General features: G+C 52.7%; 1 protein-coding gene across 17 annotated transcripts in view; it reads right to left on the bottom strand.

The window, feature by feature from the left end:
* Positions 1-13,856, bottom strand: part of ALS2CL (ALS2 C-terminal like) — a 45,596-nt gene that overhangs the window by 21,052 nt on the left and 10,688 nt on the right. For 4 of the 17 annotated variants that reach the window (XM_077303329.1, XM_077303335.1, XM_077303331.1 and 1 more), the window contains exons 2-8: positions 5,340-5,457; positions 4,195-4,372; positions 3,421-3,486; positions 2,145-2,310; positions 1,560-1,688; positions 319-438; positions 84-151 (exon numbers count right to left, since the gene is read on the bottom strand). In XM_077303329.1, coding sequence (XP_077159444.1) covers positions 84-151; positions 319-438; positions 1,560-1,688; positions 2,145-2,310; positions 3,421-3,486; positions 4,195-4,372; positions 5,340-5,457 — 845 coding nt within the window. Of the gene's footprint in view, positions 1-83; positions 152-318; positions 439-1,559; positions 1,689-2,144; positions 2,311-3,420; positions 3,487-4,194; positions 4,373-5,339; positions 5,458-7,946; positions 8,019-9,049; positions 9,112-9,849; positions 9,984-11,156; positions 11,178-13,582; positions 13,786-13,856 lie in introns of those variants that run through there. The other 13 variants (XM_077303330.1, XM_077303338.1, XM_077303341.1 and 10 more) reach the window with 11 other exon arrangements.

Raw genomic sequence — 13,856 nt, 5'->3', positions numbered from 1 at the left:
GACATGAGGATTACCGGGGCGGACTTCAAGCCGAGCAAAGTGGGGGAAATACCAGCCGAGCTAAAGGAAGACCTTTCACTTACTTCCCCGCTTCTGTCTCAGCAGCATCTACCCACACGAGCTTCAGGTCGAAACTCTGGAAGCTGCTCCCCTGGAAAGACACGTTTGCAAAGAAAAGGTCACGAGAGGCCTTTCAGCGACAGTGAGGCTGCACATGTGGGGTGGAGGGGCAGAGGAGGGCTGGGTCGGCACCCCACTGCAGTGCTGGCGCACTGAACACGTGAAGCTGCCCCATTCTCCCCACGTGCTTCATCTCACCTGGGTCACCACTAAGATGTCGCTGAAGAGCAGAACGCGGTCGGATCTGCTCATGCTGGGAAAGATGGGAAGGTTTTGGCTGTCTTCTAGCAACCTCCGCTCCGGAACACAGAGAACGTCCTGCCAAAGGAAGGCAAAAGTTGTTTTCACGGTTATCACTACAGCTGCATGAAGAATCTTCACAATCATGTCTGTTAAACCTTAGGTAGACTAAATACGCCTTAGGCATGTTTCTAGATCTCAGGATAAAGCAGTGAGCAGCAGCTGCCTGTGTTTTAAATGGGGGTCCCCAACCTGTTTGAGGCTACAGGCATCCTGACCCAACATGCTGGGCACAACAACCCAATGGCTGCCACAGGAAGTGGAGCCTGCCACAAAATGGCCACCACAGGAAGCGGAGCCTGCCACAAGAAGTGGAGCCTGCCACAAAATGGCCACCACAGGAAACGGAGCCTGCCACAAAATGGCCACAGAGCCTGCCACAAAATGGCTCCTCCCTCAGGAAGTGGAGCCTGCCACAAAATGGCTCCTCCCACAGGAAGTGGAGCCTGCCACAAAATGGCTCCTCCCACAGGAAGTGGAGCCTTCCACAAAATGGCCACCACAGGAAGTGGAGCCTTCCACAAAATGGCCACCACAGGAAGTGGAGCCTTCCACAAAATGGCTCCTCCCACAGGAAGTGGAGCCTGCCATAACATGGCTCACAGGAAGTGGAGCCTGCCATAAAATAGCTCATACAGGAATTGGAGCCTGCTACAAAATGGCTCAGAGGAAGTGGAGCCTGCCACAAAATGGCCACCACAGGAAGTGGAGCCTGCCACAAAATGGCCACCACAGGAAGTGGAGCCTGCCACAAAATGGCTCCTCCCACAGGAAGTAGAGCCTGCCACCAAATGGCTCACAGGAAGTGAAGCCTGCCACAGCTTAACTTTAGTAGCAGTGTACAATGGATCCTTGTGCTGTTGGTGGCAGCTTCTACCAAAGAAACGTTTTTAAAAATTCACACATCCCATCAAATCACCAATTGTCCATCAGGGGTTACCTGGCCCTACCCACTTCTTAAGAATACTTGGCAGGACCAGAAAAGGCATAAGCAGAAAGCATGGTGCCCACAGGTACCCTGCTGGGGGTCTTTTTAAAAACACTGTCAATAAGCATTTTTAAAAATAAATGACTTCATTCATTTCAACAACCCTTGGCGTGTAGAAGCCCCCGGATCCTTGGCATTCTCTCTCCCGCACCGTGAATTTGTGTCCCAGGGATTTCCACAGGCCTCTGGTAAGGCAAGCCTCATCCAAGACTTGGTTGACGAAGGACCGCAGTTTTGCAAACTTGCCCACAGCATCCACAATCGCTTCACTCTCAGGGCACTGTGAAGGAAAGAAATTAACGGCCCTTCAGGACTGGCTATTGGCTAGGCGTCCAAGGGCAGGTCCTACCATTCTTGGCCCCTCCCCTCTCCAAGCATCCTGGGAGTTGTAGTTTTGTCTCGGGATTTAGGATTTCCCCTGTTGCTTGGAATCCCTGCTTGCAGCATTAGGAGCACCCATGCAAAGAAAATGAAAAGCACATGAGAGCTGAAGACAAGACTGCTGGGTCAGATCAACAGCCCACCTAGTCTCCTGGAGAATTCCTGTAATCAAAATTGATATCTGAGCAACAAAGATCAGTTCCCCTGGAGAAAATGGATGCTGTAGGGTGGACTTTATGGCATTACATCCCATGGAAGCCCCTCCCCAACCCCCTTCCTCCACAGGCTGTCCCCCCCCCACCACCCAAAATCGTGGCCAACCCAGACCTAGCCATCGCAGCTAGGAGTTCGGTACCTGGCCAGCAGCTTCCTTGAGTTTGGAGAGGATGAGGTTGTATTGCTGAATCTGATCTCGGAAGGGCTTGTGCAGCACCATATGGAGGGCCACGGCTCCAGAGGCATCCAGGGAGAAGTCGGCAAGGAACTGCTGCAGCGCCGGCTTGTGGGACTTCCAGACCTCGCTGCCAAGACCCAAAAGACACTGGATCAATCAGCATCTTCTACTTCACAAGTAGCTCTCCAGGTGGACAGATTTCACAGGCGGAGGTCTTTCCCATCCCCTCCTGCCTGGTCCTTTAGCTGGAGATGCTGCCGGGGATTGAACCTGGGACCTTCTGCCTGCCAAGCAGAAGCTCTGCCACTGAGCCATGGGCCCCCACGTGAATCAGACCTTCAATATCAATACTGCCTGCTCAGACTGGCACTTTCAGGTGACCCTCGTCTTCTCATAACATGACCAAAGTATAGTAACATTCAAATGAGTAGATGTGTTGGTCTGAAGTAGCACAATAAAATCAGAGTCCAGTCAGGCACCTTTAAGACCAACCAAGATTTATTCAGGATGTGAGCTTTCGAGTGCAAGCACTCTTCCTCAGACTAATTTCTGCTTCCAACACCGCATTTTCTGTCCCCTGCTCTAATCAAGCTGACTAAAGTTTGCATTTTCGTCTGGGCTCCTTTCTCCACAACACCCCTCCCACTCTCAGACTGGGATATAAGGACCCGGGAATTCCATTCCTTTTGTGTCTGAGGAAGAGAGCTCCTACCTTTGAAAGCTCTACCCCCAAAATCCTGCTGGTCTCCAAGTCTAAACTCAATAGACATGTGCATTCCATTAATCCATATCCAAAAACTACCTTATAGGTATTTTTCAGGTACTCATTCAGCCAGCTATATTTTTTCTGTTTCTCTGCTTTATGAAATAGCTAAGCCCAAAAAACAAAATCAAAATTTGAGGCTTCTAGGGAACGCTAGACAGCCACCGCTGAAGTGCATTGAAAGGACTCTCGGTCCTTTGAAATGTCTTTAGAGTGGACTCCCAGCTTAGAGAAGGCATTTCAAGGGACTGCAAGCCCTTTAACTGCCTTCAGAGTTCACTCCCCCTGCTGTCCCAGTTAGGGCTTGCAAAAGACCTTTACATTTTAAAGGGTTTCTTGCACACCCCTGGAACTCAACTCTAGCCCTTCCTCAATGTGGAGAGATGCGGAAAGATGAACCTGCTTTTCAACAGCTCAGGGGCGGTTCTGCTGCTCCTAAACATAAATGAGGATGTCTTAAGATTCATTGCTTACCTTTTATTCCTGGCGGCATGTTCGAACCCTTGGACTACAGTACAGCTGGCAAAAGTGGAAAAATACCTGTTTAAAAACACACACAGAGAGATAGCCAACATTAGGCCACCAGTTGAAGTTATACCAGATTTAGAAGAAATTCAACCAAAAAATTTCGACTGAGGAGGCCTTTTCAGCGTCAGCCCCACAATTACGAAGCAATCTCCCCAGGGACGTGTGCCTGGCTCCCTCCCTCTCTGTTGGCAGAGTTTAAATATGCCGAGGAGGAGTAAAGCACTGGTAGCTTCTCAATAAATAGCTTTATTGAGGAGAGAAACAACTTTGTAAAGAAGGGAGGATGGAGATAGTCCTAGCAGTCTAACTGACTGTGTTCTTCCGGAGGCAATCAGGAAGGGGATGTGCTCAAAGAAGCAGGATATCTTCCATTGAACCAATCAGGATGTAGGAGAAGATTATTTGAAAAATACCAGGAAATTCCTTTTCTAACTATGCTAAGGACACGTCTCTTCCAATGCTCCCTTGTAGGGCATTCTTCCTATATTGCAGAATCCTGCATGCTGATCATGCTTATTCCCAGTTTTTTGGAGGCTGCTGAGGACAGTATAATTCAGTGTAGCATTTGGTTAAATTCTGTTCTTCTGCCTACTGGCAGTTTTAAATTACTGATTTTAAGTCAGTGGTTTTCCATACACTTGTACTTTAGGCCACCTTAAGTTCCTGTAAGGCAGAAAGGCTGCTAAATAAATGCTTTAGATAAACAACGGCTGTACTCACTGGGTGTACCAGTCAAGGAACAGGTCCACTTTCCAGACTAGGTCGAAGTCTCGGACGCTGACGGACTCTGAGGTCTCAAGGGTTTTCTTCAGGGCCCTGCAGCCCTCTTCCGTCAAGGCCCAGAGACAGTGGAAATGGTCGTTCAGCAGCATAAAAAGATCCACATTCTCAAAGGAGCCTTCCAGGGCAGAAAGAGAACAAGCAATGAAGGTCCCTGTGGCTCCTGGGCATCAGCTACAGGAGGGTAGATTTTTGGTAGGACTTGGGGCTACACTGCCAAATGGTTGGAGCGCCAGCACAGTGGGACTCATCTCCTCGGGACGGACAAGCATTGCCCCGGCAGAAGAGGTTGGAGAAAAGGCTGGGTGGCCACCTGCTGGGGATGCTCTAGCTTTGGGTTGCCCACCCTGAGTACCACGGGGATCCCGAACAGGCCGCCCAGGGGCACCACTGGTCCCACTGGAACCTTTTCCTGGTACCTGCGGAGACAGTCTAGGTGAAATGTTTTACCCAGCAGGGCCACGGAAGCTTGCTAGGCCCTCTCTCAGCCTAAACCAGGGGTAGTCAAACTGCGGCCCTCCAGATGTCCATGGACTACAATTCCCAGGAGCCCCCTGCCAGCGAACGCTGGCAGGGGGCTCCTGGGAATTGTAGTCCATGGACATCTGGAGGGCCGCAGTTTGACTACCCCTGGCCTAAACAAACCTCAGCGAGTTACTGGGAGGACAGAACAGAAGAGAGGAGAATGGTGTAAACCGCCTTTAAGGAGAAAGGTGAGGTATAAAAGAGCAAAATAAATTCATATTTCCAAAGTAAATAATGAATAAAAATGGTCTTTGGAGGACCAGGAAACTGGGAATGTCTGAGGTAAAAAGAGATAATTGGAGTAGCTGAAGTGTGGCTCTCCAGATGTCCATGGACTACAATTCCCATGAGCCCCTGCTCTCCAGATGTCCGTAGACTACAATTCCCAGGAGCTACAATTCCCAGGAGCCCCTGCTCTCCAGATGTCCGTGGACTACAATTCTCATGAGTTCCTGCTCTCCAGATGTTCTAGCAGGAACTCATGGGAATTGTAGTCCACGGACATCTGGAGAGCCACAGTTTGGCCACTCCTGACAGCCCATCTCGGTCCATCCACCTACCATCCTCACCTGACTGTAACAGGGGAGTAAGGACGACACTGTCGATCCGTGCCAGGTACGCCGAGAACGTTTCTTCGGTTCGTAGCAGCAAGCTCGCCACTTCCTCGAGACTCATGTCCTACGACGGGCAAAGGGGAGGGCACGAAGACACAGAATCAGACGTGAGCCACGGAAGCCCGGCCACTCTGTCCCCAGTTCAGTCCCCACCCCAGCCCATAGCCCCTGCTGTGACCAACACCTGTCAAGGAAGAATTCTTGCTGTGATTAAGCCCTCCATTCCCCGCTTCTGACACCAGGTAATATTCCCAGGGTCCACAAAGAAAGACTAGGTTGCCAACTTACAGATGAGGGCCAGACTTCTCCAGGGGTCTCTAGCAGTGCCCCTCCAAAGCAGCCTTTTTCTCCAGGGGAACTGACCTCGGTTCTCTGGATATCATCTGTGATTCTGGGAAGTCTCCAGGCTCCAACTGGAGGCTGGCAACCCCAGTTAAGGGGCTCCTGTGTGGCTCCCCTCGTTGTTATGTTTTTGGAGGGGGGACAGCATCGCAGATGTTTTGAGCTGACTTTTGCCCCCGCCCTTGCCGAAATGGGATTTTATGTTTCCCTTTTGTGTTGTTCGTTATTGTTCAGAGACTTCGAATCAAATCAAAGATTAAAATCCAACTTGAATCCTGCGATGTTTGCCGGGACAGAGCCCTGTCAATGGCCAACTCCCCAGGGAATGGGGCCGTCTAACTAGGGTTGCCAGCTCCGAGTTGGAGATTTTGGATTTTGGAACATGGGAAGTGGCCAAACTAGCCCCATACCAGCAGTTTAGGAAGCCAAATTGCCTCTGAAATGCAATCCACGCGAGGCCAGTTTGCGCATCTTGGGCATGAAACGGAGGTGCACCAGCTTTCCAGGGAAAGAGCGGCAGCATTTCCACGCCCTTACTGAACATGCCCCCAAAATCACCAGTCAGAGAGATATTTCCCTTGCATTTTTGGTTTTGTGCTGTCTATTGTACGAGGGCTTTTCAAAGGCCGGAAAGTGGGAAAGAGTGAGCTCAGCCACGGGAAGTTTCAAAACGAAGCCACAGGTGTGGCGCAAGAGGAGAGGCACGATCAGCTGACTCGTCCTTGCAAAGGGTTCTGCACCCAGGCCTTCCCCAAAATGGGGAAATGACACCGTGGGATTCCTGTCACCAGAGGCCTTTAGCAGAACCCGCTTTTCCCCACCCGGCTTTTCCAAGTCTGCCAAAGGGTGACCTTATGAAAAACCAGTGTTGGCCCGGCTGAACTCATTCGTGCTTTCTCAATTTGGAATTTTTTCTGATTTAGCAACCTGCAGAATTCTGGGGCGGGGCGGGGCGAGTCAAAGGGTCCCGGGGACCCCAATGTGGTTTTCCCTGGGTCACCCCCAAACCTTTCCCAGAACTGCAGAGGGCTTTTCTATGCAGGCTAAAAGCACTGCACCTGTGGGTACCAACCTCCAGGTGGGACCTGGGGATTGCGTACAGGTTTCTGCAATCCTACAATATCATTTTTATACTGTTTAATGCATTTTATTAATCCTTATTATGCTTTGGGCTTCTCTTTTTAGATCTCTGGTTAGTTCTACAATCCTAACTCCTATTGCATTATGGTCAATTGCCTGGACTCCTTCTGTGCGATCCGTCTTCAGCCCCATTTCTGAGCGGAGCTCACGGAAACAGGGTTTCTGCCTCCATTTCGGCCTCACAGCAATCTTGCAGGGTAGGTTCGGCCAAGAGAGAAAGGCTTGCCGGAGGTCGTCCAGTAAATTTTCACAGCAAGTAAAGATTCATTCCCAGATTTCCTCCTTTGTATTCCCACACTCTAACCCCGACCCCATACTTTTTTCTCTTTATACATTTTTTATACCACCCTTCTGCAAAAGGCTCGAACGCCACACGCCAGCCAGAGGGACTCCGTTTTGCCTTTTGGAGAAGGGGCCATTCGTCACACAGGTGAGAGGTTCTCCTGCATCACCTGTGTGGAAGGAGGAATCAAGAGGGAAGCTGTTACCTGATCCCTCCCCCACGTGACCTCACAAGCTACCCATGCATAATACACAAGCTCCCAGGACTGAGACCCGGGCAGGAAATTCAAGATGTCGATGGGGGCAGGGTATGCAACATGGAATCCATTACTGGCTCAAAAAGCAACCCCTCAGAAGTACAAATTGTATGCTGGGGTGAGATTTTCCATGCAGGAAATCACCCTGCCTCCTTCAAAGCTGCAATGACCACCCAACCAGCCCAGAGGTGTGCAGAGCTGTGACGGCAGCCTGTGAAGCTTTACCAGTTGGGTCCCTGCCCGTGTGGCAGGCTAAAGCCACACGAGCCCTGAGGCAGGGGGGGAAAGGGAAAGATTTAAGTCAAAGGCAAGAGCCCTCGAGTAACCTCCTCATCCGGGGATAAGTCATCCCCTAAATAGCACGGTTGCACTGTCTAGTTGTGGGTGGGAAAGCAGGCGTGGTCAGGAGAACGAACCCAGCCAACTGGTTTGCGGCTGCTCTCAACTCAAACAAGGGTGTAAATTAAAAGGGCAAATTTTGGAACTCAGTTGGATGAGAGAGAGAGAGAGAGAGAGAGAGAGAGAGCATCACCTTTCCAGGAGAACTGCCATTCCGGGAGAACACCAAGTCCCACCTGGAGGTTGGCAACCCTAAATCTGTCCCCACACCTCCGCTGGTTAAGACAACGGACCTTTCTTTTCCCAGCAACCCGAGAGGTTCCAGGAAGGCCGATCCCACCTTGTTTTGCACCTGGTGACTAACGTGGCTGGCATCTGTTTACGTGCTCCAAGGATCCCTTTGGCTGCCTCGGGAGAAACCAGCTGCCGGCGGGTTCAATCCAGCCAGGACAACGGAGGTTTCAACACACACACACACATGGGAGAGGCAGGGCCTCTTTCTGCAGCTGATAAGGCCAGAACCAGAAGCCCTCTCCTGCTTCCCGAAAAAAGGTTTGCTCCAGAATGTCCGCTCCTGTTGGACGCCCACCTGCAAAGCCACACCACGCTCTTCACTGTTCCTGAGTAGCAACCTTGGGATTCTTCGTGGTCTCCCATCCAAAGCGCACCCAGGATACTGTGGGCCACCCAAGTCTAGGCCAAGGACAAACAGAGGTGGCTTGCTGCTGCCTGCCCCTGTGGAGGGACCCTGGATTTTGTGGTCTCCCATCCAACTGCTCACCAGGACCAACCCAACTGAGCAGCAGAGATTGAATGAGGTCGGGCTAGCCTGGGCCAGCCATAATAAGAGATATTATTGAGCCACCATCTTTAGAATCACAGAATCATAGAGTTGGAAGGGGCCATACAGGCCATCCAGTCCAACCCCCTGCTCTACACAGGATCAGCCCTAAGCATTTCCACCATGTCTGCATGCAAGCTATCAAGGCTTCCTCCCCCAAGTCCCGCCTCTTCCTGCTCAGCCTCTCACGTTGCCAACCTCCAGGTAGTAGCTGAAGATGCCCAGGGTGGCAACCGGTCTCCAGACCATAGAGATCCATCCCCAATAGGGCAGGTGGCTGTTTTGGAAGGTGGAGTCTATGGCTTTCCACCCTGCACGGGTCCCTCCCCTTCCCAAATTCTGCCCTCCCCTAAATCTCCAGGGATACCCCAGCCTGGAGCTGGCGACCCTCCTTACAAGCCTCCTTTGCATCTTGACCTATATTTCGAGAGCCATGCCCAGCTCCAAGTGCCTACCACCAGAGGCAGCCAGTCCGTCCGCAACGTGTGAATTTCCAACGCAAACATCTCGGCTGCTCGGCGTGCGCTACGGAGCCATTGCGTAGCAGAAATCGGCTTGCGCGCTGCTTGCTAAAGCCGCCAGACTATGTGCAAGGGAACTGGATCGCGATAGGCACAGCCCACGTAGGAAATGCAAGATTCAGAAGTCCGGTCTGCTGAGTGGCCTAACGGGAACACGTCCCGCGATGATCTGCCCAGGGGAAGTCGCGGAGACTCATGTGTGGGTATGTTTAATCACCCTTCAGTTGTGGGAAATTCCTTTTGGCCCCCCAAACACAGACAAATCCATGCCAGGAATCAGCTTTCAAGCTCTCTGGCACTGTGCTGCCACCAGGAGTGGGGAACCGAACCCAGTTCTTTCAGCTGCTGTCAACAAAGATATTTCAGCAAAGACCTTTCCCTTCCTCTCCCCACAACAGACACCCTGTAAGGCTAGAGAGCTCTAAAAGGACCTGGGAGAACAGCTCTAACAGGACTGCGACTAAGCCAAGGCCACTAAGTTGGCTTCATGTGGAGGAAGAGTGGGGAAACAAACCCCAGTCTCCAGATCAGAGTCCCCTGTTCTTAACCACGACTCCAAACTGGCTTTCTAGAGACATGAATGCTCTGCAGCAACTCGTAGCAGAGAAAACACCCTCTGCACATGTTCTGGTGCACGCTGACTGCACAAAGCACGCAATTCAGCCAGGCCACTAAACCCGCTTCAGCTTCACCACCTCCCCCAGCATAAAAAGGCTCAGACGCCAAACGGTCACCTTTCCTTCCTGAGCCAGGTCATGTTTTCATCCACTGTTGATACCAAAAACTGTGGCCGGTCAGGGAACATTTAAGAGACCCGGAAGAGTTCGGCGCACCTAAAAAGCCCGCATTCTCCTCCTGCGTGGCTGTGCCAGCGGCTCTGAGGAATTCTGGGCAGGGCTTTCCGGAGCGGCTGGGCAGAAATCTTCCGGCGACGCCCCTCCCTCCCTGCCAGCCTGCCAGCCTGCCTGCCACAGCCAAGTTTCCTCCGCAGTTCAAACAGAGATTCAGGCGGGTTTCCTGCATGACACACGCAAAGCCAGGCTGTTACGAAACCTCCTGTCCGCCCTCAAGGCACAGAGGGCCCGCCTGTCCTGCCGCCTGCTTCTCTGAGACGCCCTTGAGCCAGGAGTCCTGGCTGGCAGCATGTGCCCAATGTGCCCCCCCCCGTTCACCTGTAGGGTTGCCAGCCTCCAGGAGATGGCTGCAGAACTCCGAGGGTTACCACAGATCTGCAAGCAACAGTTCCCTTGCAGAGGACAGCCACTTTGGGAGGTGGATTCTATGACCTTGAGACCCAATGAAGCCCCTCCCTCCCCAAACTCCACCTGAGCTTCATGCAGAAGAAGAAGGCCTCGTTTTTACCACCGAGGAGTCGCAAAGTGGCTCACAATCCCCTTCCCTTTCTCTGCCCACAACAAGCACCCTGTGAAGTAGGTGAGGCTGAGAAAGCTCTGAGAGAAAAGAGACTGGCCCCAGGTCACCCAGTTGGCACCATGCGGAGGAGGAGCAAGGATCACACTCAGATTTCAGGCACCACTCTTTAATCACCATCCCCCCCCCCCACTGGCTCTCGGTCGCCTTCCCTTTCCTCTCCCCACAACAGACACCCTGTGAGGTGAGAGAGCTCTGCGAGAACTGACTAGTCCAAGGTCACCCAGCCATACTGTTATTATGATGCTTATTTCCTACCCTGTCTCTTAAGACTCAGGATGGATTACATACACCACAATAAAATCACATATACAGATTAAACATACCAATACAATATGTAGGAATTCTAAGAGGAGCAGAGAATCCAACCCATTTCTCCAGATTCGAGGTTGCTGCTCTTAGCCATTCCCCCAAACTGGCTCTTGATATTACCATGGGATAATAGTTCCCTCTCTTCCCCACCAACCATGCCTTTAAATCCTGTGTCTGCACTCAGACAAGGGGAACAAATGCAGAAAGTTTCTGTACAGGGAGAATCCGCTCAGGAATTCTTTCCCCGCCAACTCACCCACCACCCCACCCTTTCTGAACTGCCCAGCCAAAAGCTAACCTGAGGTTTTAAGTCAGGATGCCACCTTTCCCAGCACCTGGACTTTGGCTCCAGGGTCAAGAAAGCAGCTCAGCAGAAATTCCCCCGGACACCTCCTGCTTTGGAAACAGTCAACACCAACGCGATCTAAAGGGAAAACGCCAGGCTTCCCCGGACAGAGAGCATTCCATTCCTCTGAGTCCGGATGAGTCTGAAGTGATCTCTTTAGGCTGAATGTGACCTGCAATTCTCGGCAATCTCCAGGCCACAAAGGCAAAAATTGTGCACTGACTCCTAATTTGGCTGGGCAGAATCTCTGTCCATCGCAGCAATTCTCCTGGGATGAACAGGATTTGTGACAGGGCATGAGCTTGCTTCATGAGACCCTGACAAAGTGAGCTGTGACTCATGACAGCTTCCCCTGACACAGATTTGATCGGTCTTTACGTTGCTCCTGGGCTCTGTCTCTTTGCTGCTGCAGATGGACTAACCTGGCCACCCATCTTGAGCTATCCCAGGATGGGTGTCGTGGGTACGGCCCCTGGCTGGCCCGTGGGTCAGGAGCACAGAAACAAAGGCCTCCAGTGCAAAACTGCTGAGGCGGCACGGCCGGCCAGAGCAACGGAGCAATGACGGGGAACAACTCTTTTAACTTGTGACAGGCTATTATGACCTTCAGCAATCCCCGAGGTCGCACCTTGCGGCTGGGAAGGGAGATGGAGAGTGGAAACCGCAGCCAGAGCTGTGTAGCCGTTAGAATGTGAAAGTAGGTTCAGAGAGACACGGGTTCAAATCCCCCCCCCCCCGCCTTTGACTTAGGTCACAGGGTCACTGTTAGGATGAAAGGGCCAAGGGGAGAATCTTTCTCTGTTCCCAGCTGTTTGGAAGGAGGGCAGGAATGACAGATAGCCTGACACAACAGAACGGGCTTTATGACCTCTGGGCCGTGAGGGAACCCCTGAAGTTTTCCCCCAGGCTTTGAGGAACCGCAGAAGTGGTGCCATGCCCCTCCAGAGAAGGAAGCAGGCACAGAAGTAAGATCAACCATATACCCATTTTTCCAGGGTTGTGCAAATGTCCAATTTTGAGGTGGAAGGTCTGGCACGGTGGAAGGACACTCAATGGTTTTTCGTAGCGGACCTCCAGGCCGTTCTCCCACCCCACCCCACCCTGCTGAATTCCAGTGGAGCTTTCCAGGGAGTGTCTCCACAGACGGGGTTTGTAGCCCAAGGATGTGAAGCAGAGAAGAGGCCGAAGAGAAACCGGTGGGGTTTGCAAACTCTAGTTGGGGCCTGGAGACCTCCTGCACTGACATCTCCAGGCTACAGGGGTCTCTTCCCCAGGAGAAAACTGACGCTTTGGAGGGAGTGGATTCCATGGCCCGATCTCGCTCCCCAGATTCTGCCCTCACCGGGCTCCCTTAACCAATCTCCAGAAGTACCCAGGCTTTCCTTCAGGGGGGCTCACCCCTTGCAAGAAAATATCCGGGGGCTGGAGCACGCCACCCACCAACTGCAGCTCATCCTCCATGCAGCCGACAAAGGGGACCCTCCAAAGATTCTGTTCTCTTTGGGACATCTTCAAGGAGCACAAGATGCTTGGCTAAAGAGTTTCACTGTTGCCCCTCTGAGCAGAGTGCTGAGCTTCTAGCAAAAATGGCCTCAGCAAGGGGGATCCTCTGCTTGGGATGCAGAAGGTCCTGGGTTCAATCCCAGGCCTCTCCAGTTGAAAGAACTAGGAAGCAGATAATGGGAAATACTCGCACCCGAGATTCTGGAGAGTCGCTGCTAGTCTGGGTAGAAAATGCTGGCCTGATCAGGCAGATTGCAATGACCCCCCCCCCCCCCAGCACTGCTATTCCAACAGAAGAGTTTGAGAAAAGGGCAGAGCTAGGAAATTTGGAATCCCATATTATGCCAAAGTATTTATCACCTTCCAAAGTGCTTTTCCAATATAATCACCGGAATCCCCACAATAGCCCTGTAAGGTGGGCCACCGGTGTTTTCCCCACCTATCCCGTAAGCAGAGAACTGAACAGCGAAGAAGAAGAGACCCTTGTGGGTTTGGGGCCAAGTTCATGCAGGACATTTTGCAAGCCTCCCGTCTAGTTTGCTCAGAGACTCTCCTGGTTTTCTTTCAGCATAAAAGGGAAAACTGTGGCCTTTAGCCTCCCTCTGTGGGAGTTGGGGGGGGGGGAGGATACCTAGAGATTTTGGGGATGGAGCCTGAGGTCGGGATTTGGGGGGGGGGAGAACCTCAGCTGGGTACAGCCCCTCCCCCCAAGCAGCCCTCTTCTCCAGGGACACTTTGGTCTGTTGCCAGTTAACATACTGGAAGCTCTCCAGGCCCTACCTGGAGGTTGACAACCCGGGGTTCCGCTAGTTGGGTAAAGGAGCCGCCAACAGCCCCCACACACACCCACACTCACCCCCCCCCCTCTCTCTCACCCTCGCTGGGAGCCGAGACCCGTGCGCAGAAAGTCAACCGGGCGCCGCCGAGCGCTGCCTCCCCGCGCCCCGGCGCAACACTTTCGGGGACGGGAGGCTCTCGGGCCGGCCCGCTGGCGAAGCGAAGCAAGGCAAGGCGAGGCTCCGGCGAGCTGCCAACCGGAGCGCGTTCCGGAGCGCCCGAGCCGCCGGCGGGAGCGCGCCTCGCAGAAACGCCCTCCAGGTCAGGCCGCGGAGGCGGGAGGCAGACGGGCGGGCGGGGGTTGCCAACCTC

Source organism: Paroedura picta, chromosome 11 (assembly GCF_049243985.1).
Source record: "Paroedura picta isolate Pp20150507F chromosome 11, Ppicta_v3.0, whole genome shotgun sequence".
In the NCBI taxonomy this organism is placed as follows: Eukaryota; Metazoa; Chordata; class Lepidosauria; order Squamata; family Gekkonidae; genus Paroedura; species Paroedura picta.
Note: the sequence above shows the minus strand (reverse complement) of the source record. Positions and strands in the feature narration are given on the sequence as shown.